Here is a 17,761-nt window from a genome sequence, read left to right as displayed (position 1 = left end):
GCTCCTGGACTGCTGTGTGCCTTTTTATTTCCTTCACTTCTTACTCAAAAGTAGAGGATTAAAAATATGTAGCTAAAGCAATCTTTAATGTTTCAGGGTTTATTTTGCTGTTTACAAGGAATTTACGGAGATGTTATCAGAGAAAAAATGTAACTGTTACAAAAATATTTGTAACTACTGCAAAGGCAAACTGTGTTTGTAACCTATAGTTTCCATCTTTTCCTCTACTCGCAGCTTCTTAAAACCTGAACGTTGAAATGTCTCTTTTCCCCCAGTCCCAATGTTTGTTGGTTTGTTGTTTGTTTGGGGTTTTTTGGCATCCTTATTGGATTTCAAATCAAGAGACCAAGGCCAAAATTTTTATTTGTGTTTATATATAGGCTACCTATGTTGCCTAAGCTTCAAAACCCCCCAGTGAAGTATCCCCATTAAAGGATACTTCTCACAAAACAGAGCATTTTGCCCTGTTTATCCTTTCCAGAGCATAGTACCCTTACCTGTGGTTGGACACTTCATGGACAACATCAGGATGTGAATATGTGCAATTGATTTGGAGAAAAAGAGGAATTTTCTCCCTTAGTCAAGAGGAAGCTGTCAAGGCAGTATGAACCTGGTAATGACCAGCAGTCAGAACAGCAGGAACTGGCATGGTCTGGTCTGATGGAACCCACGAGGCAAGAGGTTACTGTGTCCTGAAACACCGTGTGAGACCCCTCCCACGGGGAAAATTAATGGTCTTGGTGGATACCAGGGCACAGGATGCAGCTGCATATTAATTTAAAAATTGCCAGGCTATTGAAAATCAAAGCAGTGGGAGTTGTAGCTCGAAAACAAGCTGTTATGTCCTTCCATATGCAGAAAAAGTTGTTTTCCACTGAAAGAACATATTGGAGAAAAAAATGCCGTGATTGGTAGTCTGAATTTATATTTAAGACTAAAATTCTCAATAGAAAAGCATCTTCTTCATCAATAACTTGACTCCAAAAATAAAAGTTGATTCTGGAGCTGATTTAGGACAGGTTAGTCAGTATATCTCACCAGAAGAATCATTAATCTCCTGTTGAAAATAATCTCATAGTACTTAGAATGAGAAAAAGTATCCTATTGATTAATTTAAGTTTATATCCATGCTACTTACTGAACAGGATTTAGATAATTTAGATGCCTCTGATAAAGGCACAGTAGTACTAGTTAGTGAGGCTAGCATTTGCAATATACCTAAAATATTATTTTAAAATATTTAGGACATCTGAGATGAGTTGGTATCCACTTCCAAACACCTACCTAAAATCTTCAAAAGCAGGGAATTTTTTTTTTATTATTCACTGTAGCATACACCTGTTTGTGCTTTCCTGCATCTATGTATATGTCAATAACATCTATAACACCAAGGTGGTGTGATTTTCACTGAAATGAAATTCTTGTGTGCAAAGACAAGCAATAGAGAAATGCACCAAAGTCTCACTACACAAATAAAATAGCAGGATAGCAAACAGGTCTATCTGTGGGACTTTACTATAATCAGTGGCAAAAATTTCATTCATGGGCTGTGTGATTCATCCATGGGCACAGTCTGTAGAAAAGTTCAAAAGTGAAGGAGCTTAGCTCTCAGCCTTTAAATGAAGTCCTTGCTCTCATTAATACCAATTTCTGATTAAGACCCTTTCTATGTATGTCTGTCTCCTGTTAGCTTTTGCTGGAGTTCTGGGTAAGTCTCAAAGATAAATAGACTGCTTAATTATTAGTTGGTGATGCATGACAGAATTTTGGGAACAGGACTGTAAATGTCACACAGACAGTAAATATGTTCATATTTTGAAGTTTGGATATAGGCAGCAGTTGCCTTCACTCTAATGAAAATATCTACATACATTTTTATTGCTAGCAAGACTATTTTAATAATTATACAGATTTAGTTCCCTATGAGGGTGAAAGGAGTCTTCAAATAGACCTCCACAGTTCTGTGCCCTGCCTAGCTACACTCTAAACATTCTAATATTTGACAGAATATTTTGCAGCATTAACAAAGGGTTTTGACAGGGCTAGTTTCAGGAAAGGCATTAAACGAGGAACAATTTGTTTAGTAGCATCTGATATTTCTGAAATAGGTGTTATATCTCTGAAAAAAAAGCTCTGTGGAACAGATTTTGTGTTGATGTTACAGTTTGTGTACAACTCAGCCTACTACTTCCCTAAGATTTTGAAAAGTGCATATGCATGAATTCATCTGTATAAATGTATGCTCCTTCAAATCACCAAAAGGCTGGGGTTTAGAAGTGTCTTCTTGTGTTTTTAACAAGTATCTATGCTATATAAAGTATAGAATTTCAGAATTAAAACTGGAATAATAATCCATTTTCTTATTCTGTAATTCAGGTATCAAAGGATGGCCTTAAAGTTTTCAACTGTTAACTTGACATTTGGCTAGAAATACTTTTTTATAGGTAATAGATAAAAAAATCAAAATCCAGAGGGAAAAAAAACCACAGCAGCACAGAAGTTAACTTCTCATGCCTATGAAACCAAGACACCCAAGCAGCAGACTACAGGCAGTGCTGCTAAGTAAACTGCTGGCAGACATCCTTCCATCTATGCCTCGTTAGAATTAAGCATTGCAAGACATATTTATGCAGTCAAACTAGAGGAATCTTCCCTCAGAAACATAAAATTGTGTCAGAATTTCAGTAAGCAGATGAACAAGTTAACAGATGAAGTCTTGCTCAGCTCCACAGCCAATAACTGAAACAACCACTAGCGGTACACACTGCGCTGATTTTTAGAAGTATATACAAACACACACTATCGCTACAACTTTTTTACCTAGAAAATAACCCAACTTTACAGAATTTGTAGAGGAAACAGACCAGACAACAGTAAGGTTCCTCTAACTCCTTTAGAAGTTAAAGAAATCGACAGAGTCAATGTCGATCGCGGGGAAGCGGAGCGGAGACGGTGATTTGGTCAGTGAAGTTACTCGACGCAGTGAAGATCACCTCGCCGAGGTCACCTCGGAAGAAACGCTGGGGGAAGAACGAGCGGAGCGGCGAGTACCAGCTCCGGTGGTGAGCGGCCGAGGAGCAGCGCCCGGAGCGCGCCGCTGTCCCCGCTGTCCCCGCTATTCCCGCTATTCCCGCTATCCCCTCGCAGTCCCCGCTGTCCCTGCTGTCCCCTCTGTCCCCCCGCTGTCCCGGGGTGCTGCGGCCGGGCGGGGACCGCGCTCCGCCCACCGCTCCGCACCGCACCGCACGGAGCGGGGCCGCGGGGCGGGGGAAGGAAAAGTTTCCCGGGGGATGCGAGGGCCCCCCGCCCCCCGCGCCGGGCTGCCATTGGCCGAGCCGCCTGCCGGAGCCCGGAGCCACAAAAGGCGTTGCTAAGTGGATGTTTATTTTTTTTCCCCCCTCTTTTTATTTTTTTTCCCTCCCCCCCCCCCGTTTTTATTCTTTTTTTTTTTTTTTTTTTTTTGCCTCCCCCCGCTCCTTCACTACTTCTTGGGAGCACTCGCGCCGCTCCCGCCGCCGCCGCCGCTCCGCCCCGCTCCGCTCCCCGCGGAGGCAGCGCGGGTCGGGCGCGGAGCCGTCCCGCTCCGGCCATGGCCTAGCGGCGGCGGCCGGAGCGCAAGATGAGTTTCCCGGCGGAGGACGGCGTGGGCAGCCTCTGCCACAAGGCGCTGCAGATCATCTCGGAGCTGTGCCTGGGCGGGCAGGTGGAGCGGGAGAAGTGCGCCGGCATCTTCCCCCTGGAGAGCGCCCGGCAGGGCATCGGCGGCACAGGTACCGGCACCGGCGGCGGACAGCCGGGCGTGGGCGGTCGGAGAGCGCAACTTTTCCCTCCGCTTTCCCTGCGTGCCGAGGGGGCGGAAGGGGGGCAGGCACGCAGTCCGCTTTAAAATCCGCTCCCTCTCGCAGCGCGCCGAGGAGCGCTGAGGGGAGCGCCGGCACCGGGAGCGCCGCGGCGGGGCAAAGCGGGGGCAGCGAGCGAGGGAGCGGGCGTGGGGCCGGGAAGCACGGACAGGTGCCCAGGGGACGGAAATCGCCGCCGGACATGGCCCCGCTCCCGCGCAGCTCGCTTGTTTGCCACCCGCAGCTCCGCTTCGGCGAGGTTGTCCTTCCCCACGACGGGAGTTTGTACGGAAAGACCGGAGCCGGGATGCTGCTGCTGCATGTGTTAGCGGGGCCGTGCGGGCGGGCAGAGGGCTGTGATCTGTGCTCTTGTTACGGGTGGGAAGGGAGGCAGAGGGCTGCAGTCCATGCTCTCGTCACGGGTGGGCACAGGGCTGCGGTCTGTGCTCTTGTCACGGGTGGGAAGGGGGACAGAGGGCGGCAGTCCATGCTCTTGTCATGGGTGGTCAGTGGGGTGTGGTCCGTGCTCTTGTCACGGGTGGAAAGGGAGACAAAAAGCTGCGGTCCGTGCTCTTGTCACGGGTTGGCAGCGGTTCGGTGCCCAGGCGCGCCACGCGTGGGCTGCACCCGCTCTCCCTCTCTTGTCCCCTCTCTTGTCCCCGCTGTCCCTGTGCGTTTGGCTGCCCGCACTGCGTTTGTGGCCCGGGCAGGGCGAGCAGCCGGCAGGGATCGGGCGCAGCTCGGCACGTCCCGCCTCGCAGTCTCCCCTTTCTGAGTGAGGCTGGAGGGCTTTGCATCCTCTCCGCTCATCGCTGGGGGAGGCAGGAGAGCTGTCTGACAGGCGCTGGGAACCTGTGGAGTCAGGGCAGAGCTTCGGTCCGGCCCGGGACACTTGCCCAGGAAAATTTGGATAGGGTGGGAGGAGAAAATTTGGGTTAATTTAAACGTTCCAAATTCAGGGAAATTGTCATATTGAAACTAAGATTTTGTGTTCTAATAGTGGTGCCTTTGGTCCCTGATATCTGGACTTTGTGCACCTTTTGGAACCAGCTCTGCCCTTTTACATTGTCCTGTGTGCTGCTCTCTGGACACCTTGTTTTCCTCGGCACTTATTTTCAGAACAGGGCTTGAAAGTTGCTCAAAGTTCTGTGCTTAATTTCTGCTAGATGGGATTGATAACCTCTACTGTCTATCCATAAATGCAAATGAACAGCTTGCATTATGGCCAGCAAATGCCAAGTGTAACAGTGCAAATTAAATAAATTAACACCAGGTCATGTAAAGCAGCAGGTTCTCAGCGTGTGCCCCAGCTGCGCTGTTGCTGCCGCTGCTGATGGGCTTTTTGTTGGTGTCTCCTTTTCTTTCAATACCCACAGATTTTACCACAAATTTGGGGTTATTTGTAGTATCTCAGATCAAAATCACTGTTGTCTGACCCTGCCCTAGTCAGCCCAGCCAAACCCAGCCACCGGGGCAGGGCAGCAAGGCGAGGAGGGGTGAGGGGGCTGCAGCCTTTCCCCCAGCACGGATCATGAATATTCTGATCATGCTCTGTGTTAGCCTGCGTGGTCTGAATGGGAGAAGGTTGAATGAAAACAGCACTACCCTATGGAGCCTGGAAAATTGGGCTCTGCAAAGTCGGTGTATAAACAGGTGGGATATGAAGGACACAAAACATTCCATGAGGTAAACCAAGATATGCTGTTTAGAAAATGTGAATCTTCAACACTTGGTTCAATGCTGCATTATGTATAACAAGATGAGCTGCTTTTAAAGCATTTCTTGAAAGTCAGCAATCTTCTTTGGTTTCCATTTGTAATACCTTACAGTTGTTGGATTAGGGAAAAAATATAGTTAACAGGAGCTGTAACCATTGAGTGCCACATCTCAGCTGAATTCCTAAATCTCAGTTTTCCCCCCTTAAAAGAAAACCAATATTAGATGATGGGTGCCAACTTTATTGAGATGCACAGTATATTGAGCATTATCTTGTTAACAACACTGCTAATGAACATATAGTAATACTCTGTCTCCAGAGGAGGACCAGACACACTGTAATTGCTGATAATTGACAATATTTTAACATGTAAACAGTTAGGTAGACAAGATATAAATATAACTTGCATCAATTTTATGAGCAGAAATACTCTAAATACAGTTCAAGCTGAGAGAAGTGGTGCCACTGAAAGGTGAGCGATGCCACATCTCCTCTTCAAATGCACATAGAGATCCTTGTCATCTCTATGGATAAAGGTAATGTCCCGAGCACTGAACAACGATGGATCCTCCTCGTTAAAGGTGGAAATTTTGAGTTCATTCTGTTTTTCTTGTTTCATAAAGATACCTAAAAGTATCACAAAGGTAGAATAGGCAAAAATCACTAATGAGATGTCACTAAACGAGAGAAATCTAAGCAGCACCAAGCCCGACAGAGCTCAGAAAGTGTTTAGACAATGCTTCCAGGCACATGGTGTGATTCTTGGGGATGGTCCTGTGCAGGGCCAGGAGTTGGACTAGGTGATCCTTGTGGGTCTCTTCCAACTCAGAAAATTCAGTGATTCTGTAAACCATGAGGAGACACATATTTGAAAAGGAAAGAACAGTGCAAGCAATCTTTCAGAAAGTAAAGGAGTAGATGGTAAAAAAAGAAAGGAAACCATTTCTATTTAACACAAGGATAAAAACATGTTCTGGAAGTTGAAAACACTGTGAAATGCAACTAGAACTGCATTGGTATGGTTATGTTAGTGAGTGTGGGGATAGCCTTCTGTTCAGCCAGACCATGAAAAGCAGCCCAGCTTCTCAGAGGAATCAGCTACTTCTGTGAGGCAGAAGATGCATCACAGGCTCAAAGCAAAATATGAGACAATATTGACCCAATGACCCAAGAAGTTTCAGAGGAAAGCAGAGACGCTGGGCAGTGATTTTTTTTTTTAATAGTGTATATGCCTAGATGAGAGAAATAAGCATAAAAAAAGATAAACAAAGAAGAGGAAGCTGGAGATACAGTCAGAAGAAAAAAAATGGTGAGTATGGCTCTGGGAAGGCAGAGTGTAACAAAGCAGAAAGGAGAGAGATTCGGGTTTCCTGCCAATAAGGAAACAGGTTTACCTCAAAGAAATTACTGATTATTCAACAATTACTGCTCACTACTGGGGTCAAGAAGGGTGATCATATTTAGTGTAATGAACACTCAATCTGCAGAACTCATAGCAAATAATCTTCATGAGACAGAAAATTTAGTAAATTTCTAAGAACTTTAGACTAGTGAATATAAACATCTGCTGTTATATTTTCTGCCCCAGCAATGACAAGAACTATTATTTTGCTCATCTCGGGGGAATGCTCAAGTGAAAAGATTAGGAAGATGTTTAGGTTTATAGTACCTCTGTATGATTAGATGACTGTGAGCTTTCTTCTGAAAGTTAGAGCATTTTTGGCAAAATGCACAATTAGATGTGCAGCTGTTTTGTTTTTATTTTACACCTCCAGTACATTTGGGCAAAATAATTAAGATGTCAATTATAAGAGTTAAGGTAGAAAATAAATGGAAGCTGGATGTGCAGGATTTCACATAATAAAATTTATCTCTAAACTTATTAAATTATTCATTTTCTATAACTGTCCCAAAGTCAAATATGCAGTGGGGTTATACTGGTATCTTGGCTCAGGTTATCTCATTAAAAAAGGACTCTAATTAATTTTTTTCAGCTATGCATCCCTCCTCATTTTCAGTGGAACCAAGCACATCAAAGGTCCCAGTTGTGAGCATTTCTGAAGATTAAGCCAATTGCATACAGCATAATGAAAGGAGTTTGGACATTCTGCTCTAGGGACACATGTTTAAAATTCATTTTATGTCCTCTGCAAATGGTGGGCCCTTTGTGCTCTTTGCCTTTTTTTAGGCCAGCTGGTCATGCAAAACTTTACTCTCTCATTATCAGTTCCCATGGGTGACAAATGTTTATTGCAGAGCTGCAAACCCAGCTCTGCTATAAACATTGAGGGCATATTTTAGTCCACTAGAACGGGTAGTGAATATCCTGAGAGTGATGTTCACTCTTGCTCCTTTGTTTGTCAGACAATTGATTTTTGAAAATTGACCATGCAAAGAGTGTCAGCTTCTAGGGGATCATTTGTTATTCATGTAAATATTCTACTGACAGTTATTCTGTTAACATAACAGTTTAACATACCAAGTTTTTAACCCTACCCAGTTTGCTATAAATGGGAGTAAGAAATCACTGGAGCATCCTGCCCATGGCCAGTGTGTAACACAGGCTCACTCTTCCGCGGAGAGCAATGCCTTTTGTCCTCCTGCTGTAGCTGCCATGTGCCTCCGGTTGGCTGTCAGAAGCTTCTCTGACAGCTCTCAGCCTGCTGGGTGGCAGCTGATTTAGTTTACATTTAGTCCTGGTTCCTTTGAACACGCTGTGCTCATGCACACAGTGCACACACATCCACAAGCAGTGCGAGCTGTGCCTGAATCTATTTAGGGGAGGGAAAAGAACAGATTTACCCCACAGAGTGCTTGTAAATTCTGCTCAGCTGTGCCAAAGCATGAAGGGGATGAGAAATGTCTTGGACAAATGTGAAGGCTACTGTGATCAGGCTGTCATACAAGAAAGGAGCATTTTTCTTTGTGATAAAGTAACTGTTGTGTGAAACAAGTGAGCATTCTGTTACAGAGAGATGAAACTGTGTCTCTGCTATAGAGAAATGTGAGAAAATCAAATAATAAACATTTTAACAGGTAACAGACGGACCAAATTATTTACCATACAGTTCATCACCTGGTTAGATCAATGTTGCTATCAGAGAAGTAAGGCTTGGTGGGAAAAAAAAGTGCAGGGTAACTAAAAAACATAACTTACAAAATCAGTGTTAATAAGCTGTGAAATACAGAAATACATCTAATTCGGCAGCATAAAGGCAAAACCAAGGGGGTAAAAGTACCACTGAGAACAGACTTATTTACAGAAAATGTGAAGGCAGTCACAACAATACAGACAGTAGCAATACACAGAAAAAAAAAGGGGTTTACAAAATAATCCTACTCTATACGCATTTCATAATGAAATACAGGGGAGAAATACAGAAAGATTTATATCATCTGGAGAACAAATCTATAAAGATGATGAAGAGACATAGTGTTTCCCTGGGTCCTGTCATATGTGTGAGGTGTTTGTTACATAATGCTGGGTGAGAATAATCATAGCCATGACAATTCAAAGGTGACACTTGAGCTGCAGGAACCTCCTTACAGCTTTTGGTGTGCTTGTGGTGAGCAGCAGCCCAGTGAGCTCATAGTGTGTTCTGACTAAAAGAGGATAGTGAGGGCTTCTTGCAGACACAAAGAGATCCTCAAAAGTGTGAGAATTGCACAAGCATAAGGCTGTAGTTTGTTGGGTTTTTTTTTTTTTCATTTAATGGAAAGCTAAATGGGCAGGTGTGGGTCTAGCAGAGAGTCCCTCCTGTTGAGATTAAGTGAGAATCAACAATCAGAAAAGCATGTAGGCCAGAAAGAGCCTTGAGAGTAAAGACCAAAAATTTACAGACCCAGCCAGGCAAAAGTGAGACCCATCATCTCTAATATAGCTTAGATAAATTGATTTTGACAAGAGATTAATAATTCTCCATGCTGTGATCATGTAGTAAATCACAGTGATCCCTGAATTCATTTGGCTCCCCTCCTGTCAGGAAAAAAAGCTATCACAGAATTCTGCTAGCATTAAGTGATCTACCAGCCAGAAGATGGTGGCGGCTGAGTGAAAAAAATTCAGACACCAGAATGAATTAACAGGGAGGGAACACATTCACAATGAGGCCAGAGTAAAAGTCTGAGAAAGATCTTCTAAGGATGCTTCTCCATGGGAACAGGAGAGGAGGTCACACCTACTCTTTTAAGTGAAAGGCTTTTTTTGCCATTTGATATCTAAGTCAGGTGTTTTGACAGGTTCAGATTGAGAGAGAAAATACAAAACGCTGCACCTGCCACTTTCTGAGGCACACTAGAGCATCGTGTCCCCATCTGAAGGGATTTGGATGAGACAGGATTAATTGTGGATGATCTGCTAATGCAGAGTTAAAATTAATACCAGCAAGGTTTTATGTGCTTAAAATTTCCCCAAAGAAACCTAACAGCAGAAATGATGGGTTGAACCAGCTAGTTCATCTGCATGGGGATAGGGGAGATTTACTGGCCCCAGACCTTTTATAATTTACAAGGGCCCTGCTTCCTTTCAAATCCTAGAAAATCAGAGACACTCGTTTTTCTGATTGAGCTGACTCCTGGTGTTACATACACAATACTTCCTTTATTATGGAAAGAATGGCTTGATGAACAATAGAACAAATTCAAACTTAAAAAAAAATATGTTTGAACACAGGTTGCAGACATTGGACTTTAAATATTTAAGGGAACCAAGAGCAGATGTAGACAAAGAAATGGGCCAGAAGAGACTAGATCCCTCCTTTCCCCAGGTGTTTCTTTCACCGCTGCTCATTTTCTGGGAAGAATCCATTCTCTTTAAAGTGGTTCATATCAGATGTGTCTGACCCTCACACACCTGGGCACCCACATCACAGCACTGTGTGGTGTTTCTGTCTCCATCCAATACCATGGGTTTGTGGAGCATGTTTTTCCAAATTCAATTTAGGCATATGTTGCCTAAAATGTAAGTGACCTTAATTTGGTTTGGAAATGGAAGTCTGCCAGTGGGCATGTTTGTAAACAGATCTATGGGCAGAACTTTTCTGAGGAAAGTTCCAAACAAAAACTTTTTGAAATCCATAGTACCAAACCCAATACTCAAGACATTACCTAGCATACAGAAAAGAAAAAAAAGTAACACATGGGGATATTTCTGAAGTACTTGCCTGATACAAAAAACTGACTATCAAGAAGACTTCTTTGGTAGAAATGTATCAGAGGGTGTTTATAAAAATACAGAGAATTTTTGAGGCTTCTCAATAGACATGATTTTCTTAAATAAGAAATATAAAATTGTCAAAAAATTCATATCTTGAATGAGTACTTTTAATTACAAAACCCTGAGGAAACAGGATGCTTTCAATTACTAAATTTTATCAAGACTAGAAATATGACATTTAGGACAAACATCAATAAAGGGAGTTCACCAAGAGTGAAATGAAGCCATTGGAAGGTCTCCCACTGACTAGAAGGGGATGGTGTGAGGCAAAAAGATATTCTTGACATTCCTGAGAATACCAATCATGAGAACAAGAATGGGAAATGCATAATTCTGCAATACTTCTGAATTTTCAGAGGGATGTCCTGTTCTGTGCAAATCTAAATCATTGCAGACAATCTGCAATTACCAGTTCAGAAAGAGTTGTTCAAGATTGTTTTTGGGTTTTTTTGGACCAGTGAGAACATTATTAACAATGTTGACAATTAATGCTGTCCCAGCATTATCTCGTCTGCCCTTAAAAACTTAGTCAGTCTTTGAATTTATCACTAGTTCTATATCTTGCAATAATACTTTTTTATGTGAAGTGCAGCCCTGGTCTGATGGTAAATCCATCCTTCAGTACCCATTTTTTTTTCCCAATCAGGATTCCTTAGCAGGGATGTGAAGAAGCTCCAAGTCTGGAGAACTTCATCTTAATGTTCTGCATTCTTGAACCAAACATCCTATAAAACCTTAATATAAGAGGCATATCCAGGGTTTGACTGCTCTTCAGGTGGTTTCGCTCTTCACATAACAACAAATGTCTCATAATTGCCCACTTGAGTGACTGACCGAAGGAAGGACATTGAACATTATGATTTTTATGTCAATTTTTATTTCATGGCATAGTGATTGTTTTTTAGCAATTGTGGCAATAAATGTAATTGAGTAGTTTTTCGTAATGAACTATTTTTTGGTAATTTTTCTTGCAATTCAAATATTTCCTGTATTTGTTGCACTATGAAATTCAGCATGTGAGGCTGTTTAATTTATTAATAAAATAGCAAAAAAACGAGACTAGAACTGTTTATAGAATTAGTTCTTTATCTCTGCTTGTAAGACTTAAATATTTCATGGGATTATTTTACAGATATAAAACATATTTTTTGTAAGGATTTCAGGAGCTTTTTCAACTTTGAAGTAGCTTAATGGAAATCCAGAAAAACAGCTTAGAGAAAGTTGAAGTACAGGAGTAGGTGTTGAAAGGAGACAAGAAGTTATTTGAAGGCTTGAAAAATGTCTTGCAGTGAAAAACCTAAATTAGAATTGGCTAGAAATGCTTTGATGCAATGTTTTTCAGCTGATAGTATCTATTCATCAAATTGAAGCTCTGCTGGAAGGGATCAATTTTCATATTTCTGGTTTTGAAATGTTTCCAGCAGTTTCAAAGTTGTTAAAACATCCTCCTTCAGCATTTTCCAAATGGAAAAAAAAAAAACTACAATTTTTCAGTTCTAAAAGTCTTCCTCTCAAAATACAACCTAATTATGCCAACTGTCCCTAAACTGAGCTGGCAATATTGCAAATCACCCAAAATTGAATTTAATTTTTGTTTTCTTCTCTTTTTTTTCCTTAATTTTTATTTATTTCTGGTGGACCATCAACATTTTCATGAGTTCCACTTTTTGTAGAGAAAAAAATTTGTCCAGGTTGCCTGACAATTGGTCTGGTCCAATCTATCAAAGAAGGTTCCTCAGTGAGGCCTGCCTCTGTAGGAATATATTAAATTCACTTTTGACTGTGCATTGGGTTTGCTTGGTCAGGTTTTGGTGGCAGGAGGGGGTTTTCTGTGGGAAGCTTCTGGAAGATTCCCCCATGTCCAACAGAGCCAAGGCCAACCGGCTCCAGGATGGCTTAGGCCGAGCCCTCCACACACAGGGGTTGCTTTAAGAAAGGAGGAAAAAATATCTTCTGTGCATCATCTGCTGGAGGAGGGGAGTGAGAATTTGTGAGGAACTCTGCAGACACCAAGGTCTGTGAAGAAGGAGGGAAGGGGGAGCTCCAGTGTGACCATGTTCACAGGGGTCTCAGGATGAGGGAAGAGACGAGGATCTGACTCCATGTTTCAGAAGGCTGATTTATTATTTTATAATATATATTATATTAAAACTATATTAAATTGAAGAATACAAGAATAGAAGAAAGGATTTCATCAGAAGGCTGGCTAAGAACAGAAAAAGAATGATAACAAAATCCTGTGACAGACTGACACAGTCCAGACAGCAGGACTGTGATTGGCCATTAATTAGAAACAACCACATGAGACCGATCACAGATGCACCTGTTGCATTCCACAGCAGCAGATAATCAATGTTTACATTTTGTCCCTGAGGCCTCTCAGCTTCTCAGGAGGAAAAAATCCTAAGGAAAGGATTTTTCAGAATATGTCATGGCTACACTCCAGGTGTGAGAGCAAGGTGCCTCGCACTGCAGGTCTTCACTGCTGCAGCCCATCCCAATCCCAAAGCAGGTGAATTCCCAAAGGAGGCCGTGACCCTGTGAGGAGCCCACCCTGCAGAAGGCCTCTGGCAGGATCTGTGGACCTGTGGAAAGATAGAGGATCCCTCACTGGAGCAGGTTTGCTGGCAAGTTTTTCTTGTCACTACATTTCTCTTCACAGAGAAAAGCAAGGCACAATTCTTCCCAAGCATATTTCTGGGTTTCACATTCTCTGAACCTCAGAGAAAGGAAAAACAATTATTATCATTTGCTGTGCCTGTGTTTGTGCAAAAGTAGAGTGCAATATGGACATTGTTTACCCAAAATGATGGCGATTTGTTTCCTTGGCCTATCAGGGCCTAGCATGTGTGTGTCGGAAGTGCCGCTGACAGTCACGAGATTCTGGGCTGTTGAGTGCAGTTGAGTACTTGGCAGATTCAGTTTAGATGTAATGTAATATAGTGTAATATAATATAGAATAATACAGTATAATAAAGTAATTAATTAGCCTTCTGATAAGATGGAGTCAGACACATCATTCTCTCCCCCTCATCGGGGGAAAAATTATCTACAATGACTGCTGACCCTGCAGTGGGCTCATGCTGGAGCAGTGTGTTCCCCAAGGTCTGCTCCAAGCAGAAGGGACACCCTGGAGCAGTGTATGGGAAGGATTTCCACTGGAGTTTGTGCAGGACTGGCTCCCTTGCCAGGGACCACACACTACAGGAGAGGAGGAGTCCTGAAGAGGATGGAGCAGCAGAGACAATGTGTGATGAGCTGATGCAGTCTCATTGCTCTTCCCCTTGTGCTGCTGCAGGGGGGAGGCAGAGAAAGCAGGAGTGAAGTTGAGCCCCAGAAGAAGGGAGAGGTGTAGAAAAGTGTTTTATGGCTTGGTTTTATTGGTTTGATTGGTAATAAATTTATTTCCCCAAGTTAAGTCTGTTTTGCCCATGACAGTAATTGCTGAGTGATCTCTCCTTGCCCTTATCTTGACCCTACAAGCTTTTTTGTTATATTTTTCCCCTGTCCATCTGAGGAGGGGACTGACAGAGCAGCTTTGATGGGCCTCTGGCATCTGTCAATCAATCCATTACAGACCATTCCCTGGAACTGAGGTCATGCAAGAGCCTCTCTTCTTGCCATTAATGCCTGTCATCCTCTGAAACAGAAGGGCACATCCAAACCACCCTCTAAGAATGATCATTTACCTATTGTAATTCCTGATCCCTGACTAGGAATTGGCTGGAAGGCTATAATCTCCAGACTACATTTTCTATACATTTTTGCTTTTCTCATGCATTTTCATGAAAAGTGGTCTGTTTGGTTCAGTTTGGTTCTGTAAGTTCTGTTTGTTACTGAGAGATGCATCTGGATATTATATATTAACAAAGAAAACATTGAAAAATTTTCACCTTCAGCTTTTTATCTTTATCATTCTGCTTCATCTTTCTGTCTTCAATTCTCATAAGCACTAGTGAGGTACATAATGTTTCATGGAGCTAATCCATACCTTTATGCTCACATGAAAATCTATAAAAATATGCTCAAACCCTCCTTGCACTTTTCCAGTGGTTCAGTTTAGTAGCCTGTAGCCTGGAGTTATGGACACAATCAAGTATTAGCTGTTAAACTGTCAAAACTCATTGTAACAAACAGCAGCAGCCATTACTTGAGGGATATTTAAGCAGGGCTTAGTGAATAATTTTAAGGAATATAAAAGCCTGTTTTGAAAAGAAAAGGGATGTTTTGGTTATAATATTACAGGATATTGGAAAAATCAAATGGAAGCATGTCACATAGAATAAAACTCCTAATTAGGGATCAACTGGCAGTCCTGGTGATCCACCATCTTGTAAAACTCGTGTGTGTCCATGAACTTTTGTTGCTATGAAATCTGTTCTCCTATCTCTGGCCAGGCTATTGGATATTCTAAGCAGTTTTGGCAGCAAAAGTCAAACACAGGGCAGCCAGAGTAGCTCAGTGTACAGCATGATCTCTGTACAGCTCGGGGCATTTCACTGTGTTCTCTGAAGCCAGCTGCATTTCCACAGCATAATTGTAGATACTGATATATCTGTGCTATCTTGGTCTGACACAGCCTTATTCCAGAGCTGGTGATTTAACCACAGAAATCTCTTATTTATGACAGACTTTATCTTGTTCCTATTTACACCTAAATGTTGGGGTTTAAAATGTTTCTGAAGCAGTTGGCACACAGAGTCAGAAGTTTGGCAAATCTCAAAGAAATTTGTGCATCAGCCTTTAGCAGTTTAGATCTAATCTGTCTTCTTGTGTACTGATAGAAAATGTTGACTGTGGCTTAACTTTTCCATCAACGTGTTCTTGATATTCTAAATATGTGTTCTAAAGAACTAAGCATCAACAACCTGTGACTGAAATGAAAGTTGTTGGTGTTTTCAGCATCTGAGTCCTCCATCTGAAGCCAGTAAGCAAAGGGATGTGAACATTACCCATCAGGATAAGGCTGTCTATATAGGTGCTTGTTTTCAAAATGGGAAATCAGGATTTGAGAACAGAATTCTCTTGTGTTTGCTTTAAATCTCAGTGAGGATATTTGTTATTTGATTATAATAACTTCACTTTAGCAAACTAGGTCAATATTTCTTACATCTAGTGATCTCAACATCCTTAGCCAACAGTGGCTGGGAGGTTTTGGGGTTGTTTCCTTACTTCCTGAGAAGGAAAATTCCTGAGAAGGAAAATTCCTGAGAAGGATGTCTGAGTATGTGGTGAGTGATACACATACTGGCCCTTGGCCTGAACAGCTAAAGGAATATTTGTGAAGGAGATATTAGAAAACAATAAAGAAATAATAAAGAAAATAATAAATGTAAAAAATTATAAAATAATAAAATCTTAAAGGTACAGGCTTAGATATCAAAAAGAAAAAAAACCAACTCAACAACTCACAACCTTTAAAGCTCTACACAGACATAATAATAAAAACACTTCTATCTTCTTGCTTGTATAATTTTTAATTTTTTTTCTCTGCTTGTTTGTGTGTCACGATGCTTTTTGTTTCTAATTCCTTGCAGATGTCTCAGTCAGTCTCTTAGCCGTGGTTGTCAGCTTCTGCGGGCTCGCCCTGCTGGTGGTCTCGCTTTTTGTCTTTTGGAAGCTGTGCTGGCCCTGCTGGAGGAGCAAACCCCTGACCTCCAGTGCCAGCAATGTCCCACAGAGCAACTCCAGCGCTCCCACGGAGGCTTTGGAGAACAGCGAGAAAAAGGAAGTCAAAGAAAATGGGAAAGCTACGACCAAGGTGCTCGAAGCAGCGCTGAAGATCAGCCACACTTCCCCTGATATCCCAGCAGAGGTGCAGAACGCGCTGAAGGAGCACCTGATCAGACATGCCAGGATGCAGAGGCAGATCACAGAGCCCACGTCCTCATCAAGGTAGGTCAGGGGCACCCACACCCATGGCACCTCTCCCAGGAACAAGGAGAACAGAAACACTGCTGAAAATTTCCAGGATTCCTGGATTAGTCACAGGTTTCTTAGAAGTTATGGGTAAAACATCAGTCATGTGAATGTGAAGCCACATTGTTCTTTGGACAGAATATTCTGAAACATTTAGTGTACCTTCAGTTACATAATCATTTTAACATATGAAAGTGAAATCTACATCTTCTACTACTTTGCAAAGATAGCTGTTGCCACTCTAAGCATTTCCCTTTTGGGTTTTGATTACAGGAAAACATATTTCAGTGCTTTTTTAAAGAACTGCGAGTCTAGATTTTCACAGAGATGTTTTTTATAGATGCATCAGTTGTTTTTGCAGATGAAAGTTTCCCTTTCAACCAAATGAGTGATAGACTCATTGTTAATGGCACATTTCCTGAAGACATGGTTTGCTGATTGTGAAGGAATTAAAATTCCAGTCTAAAAATACAGATCCTTATGGACTGATCTTAAAGCTGCACAGATTCCATATAGGTCTACAAATAAATGAAAAGCATGCAGCATTCCTTAGTGGTTTCTTTAGTATTAAAGTGGAGGACACAAACTTTAATTTTGCATCAGGTGCCACTTCATATTGAAAAGCAGTGAAGATGTGTAGGGACCTATAGATTCAAATGGGACTTCCTTCAAACACTGTTAGGAAATTTAATGCATGGAAACAAACAATGAACTGCAAAGATCAAATCCTGAAATAAAAAGGGGATTGTTTTATAAGCAAAGATTGGGAAAATTAGGGCTGAAAGAGGCACCAGAAGTATTGTGTAATGCCATAAGTTACAGTACAGGTACTGTGTAGGAAGTAGCATTTTTCTCAAAATGCTGTTTGCTAAAGAAAGATATATTACCAAAAAAAATCCCCAAACCAACCACATGAGAAAACCCACTAAAACCAAAGAAACACACACACAAAAAAAGGCTCACATTCACAATAATTACAGGCAAAAGAAGGAGAAGACACATGCTTTACACTGAGTGGGCACATGCTTTGCTGGCCTCCTGGGAGCCCTAAAGACAATGTTTTGCCAGCTC

General features: G+C 42.1%; 1 protein-coding gene across 1 annotated transcript in view; it reads left to right on the top strand.

Annotated features, from left to right (window-relative positions):
• The first annotated feature begins 3,470 nt into the window (after positions 1 to 3,470).
• The window catches only part of SYT10 (synaptotagmin 10), a 40,358-nt gene continuing 26,067 nt past the window's right edge, over positions 3,471 to 17,761 (top strand). The window contains exons 1-2 of the mRNA XM_074539092.1: positions 3,471 to 3,770; positions 16,309 to 16,666. Of these exons, the coding sequence (XP_074395193.1) occupies positions 3,620 to 3,770; positions 16,309 to 16,666 (509 nt within the window). The 5' untranslated portion in view covers positions 3,471 to 3,619. The remainder of the gene's footprint in view (positions 3,771 to 16,308; positions 16,667 to 17,761) is intronic.

This window comes from Zonotrichia albicollis, chromosome 4, assembly GCF_047830755.1.
Source record: "Zonotrichia albicollis isolate bZonAlb1 chromosome 4, bZonAlb1.hap1, whole genome shotgun sequence".
NCBI classification, from domain to species: Eukaryota; Metazoa; Chordata; class Aves; order Passeriformes; family Passerellidae; genus Zonotrichia; species Zonotrichia albicollis.
This window is presented reverse-complemented; position numbering and strand designations above follow the sequence as displayed.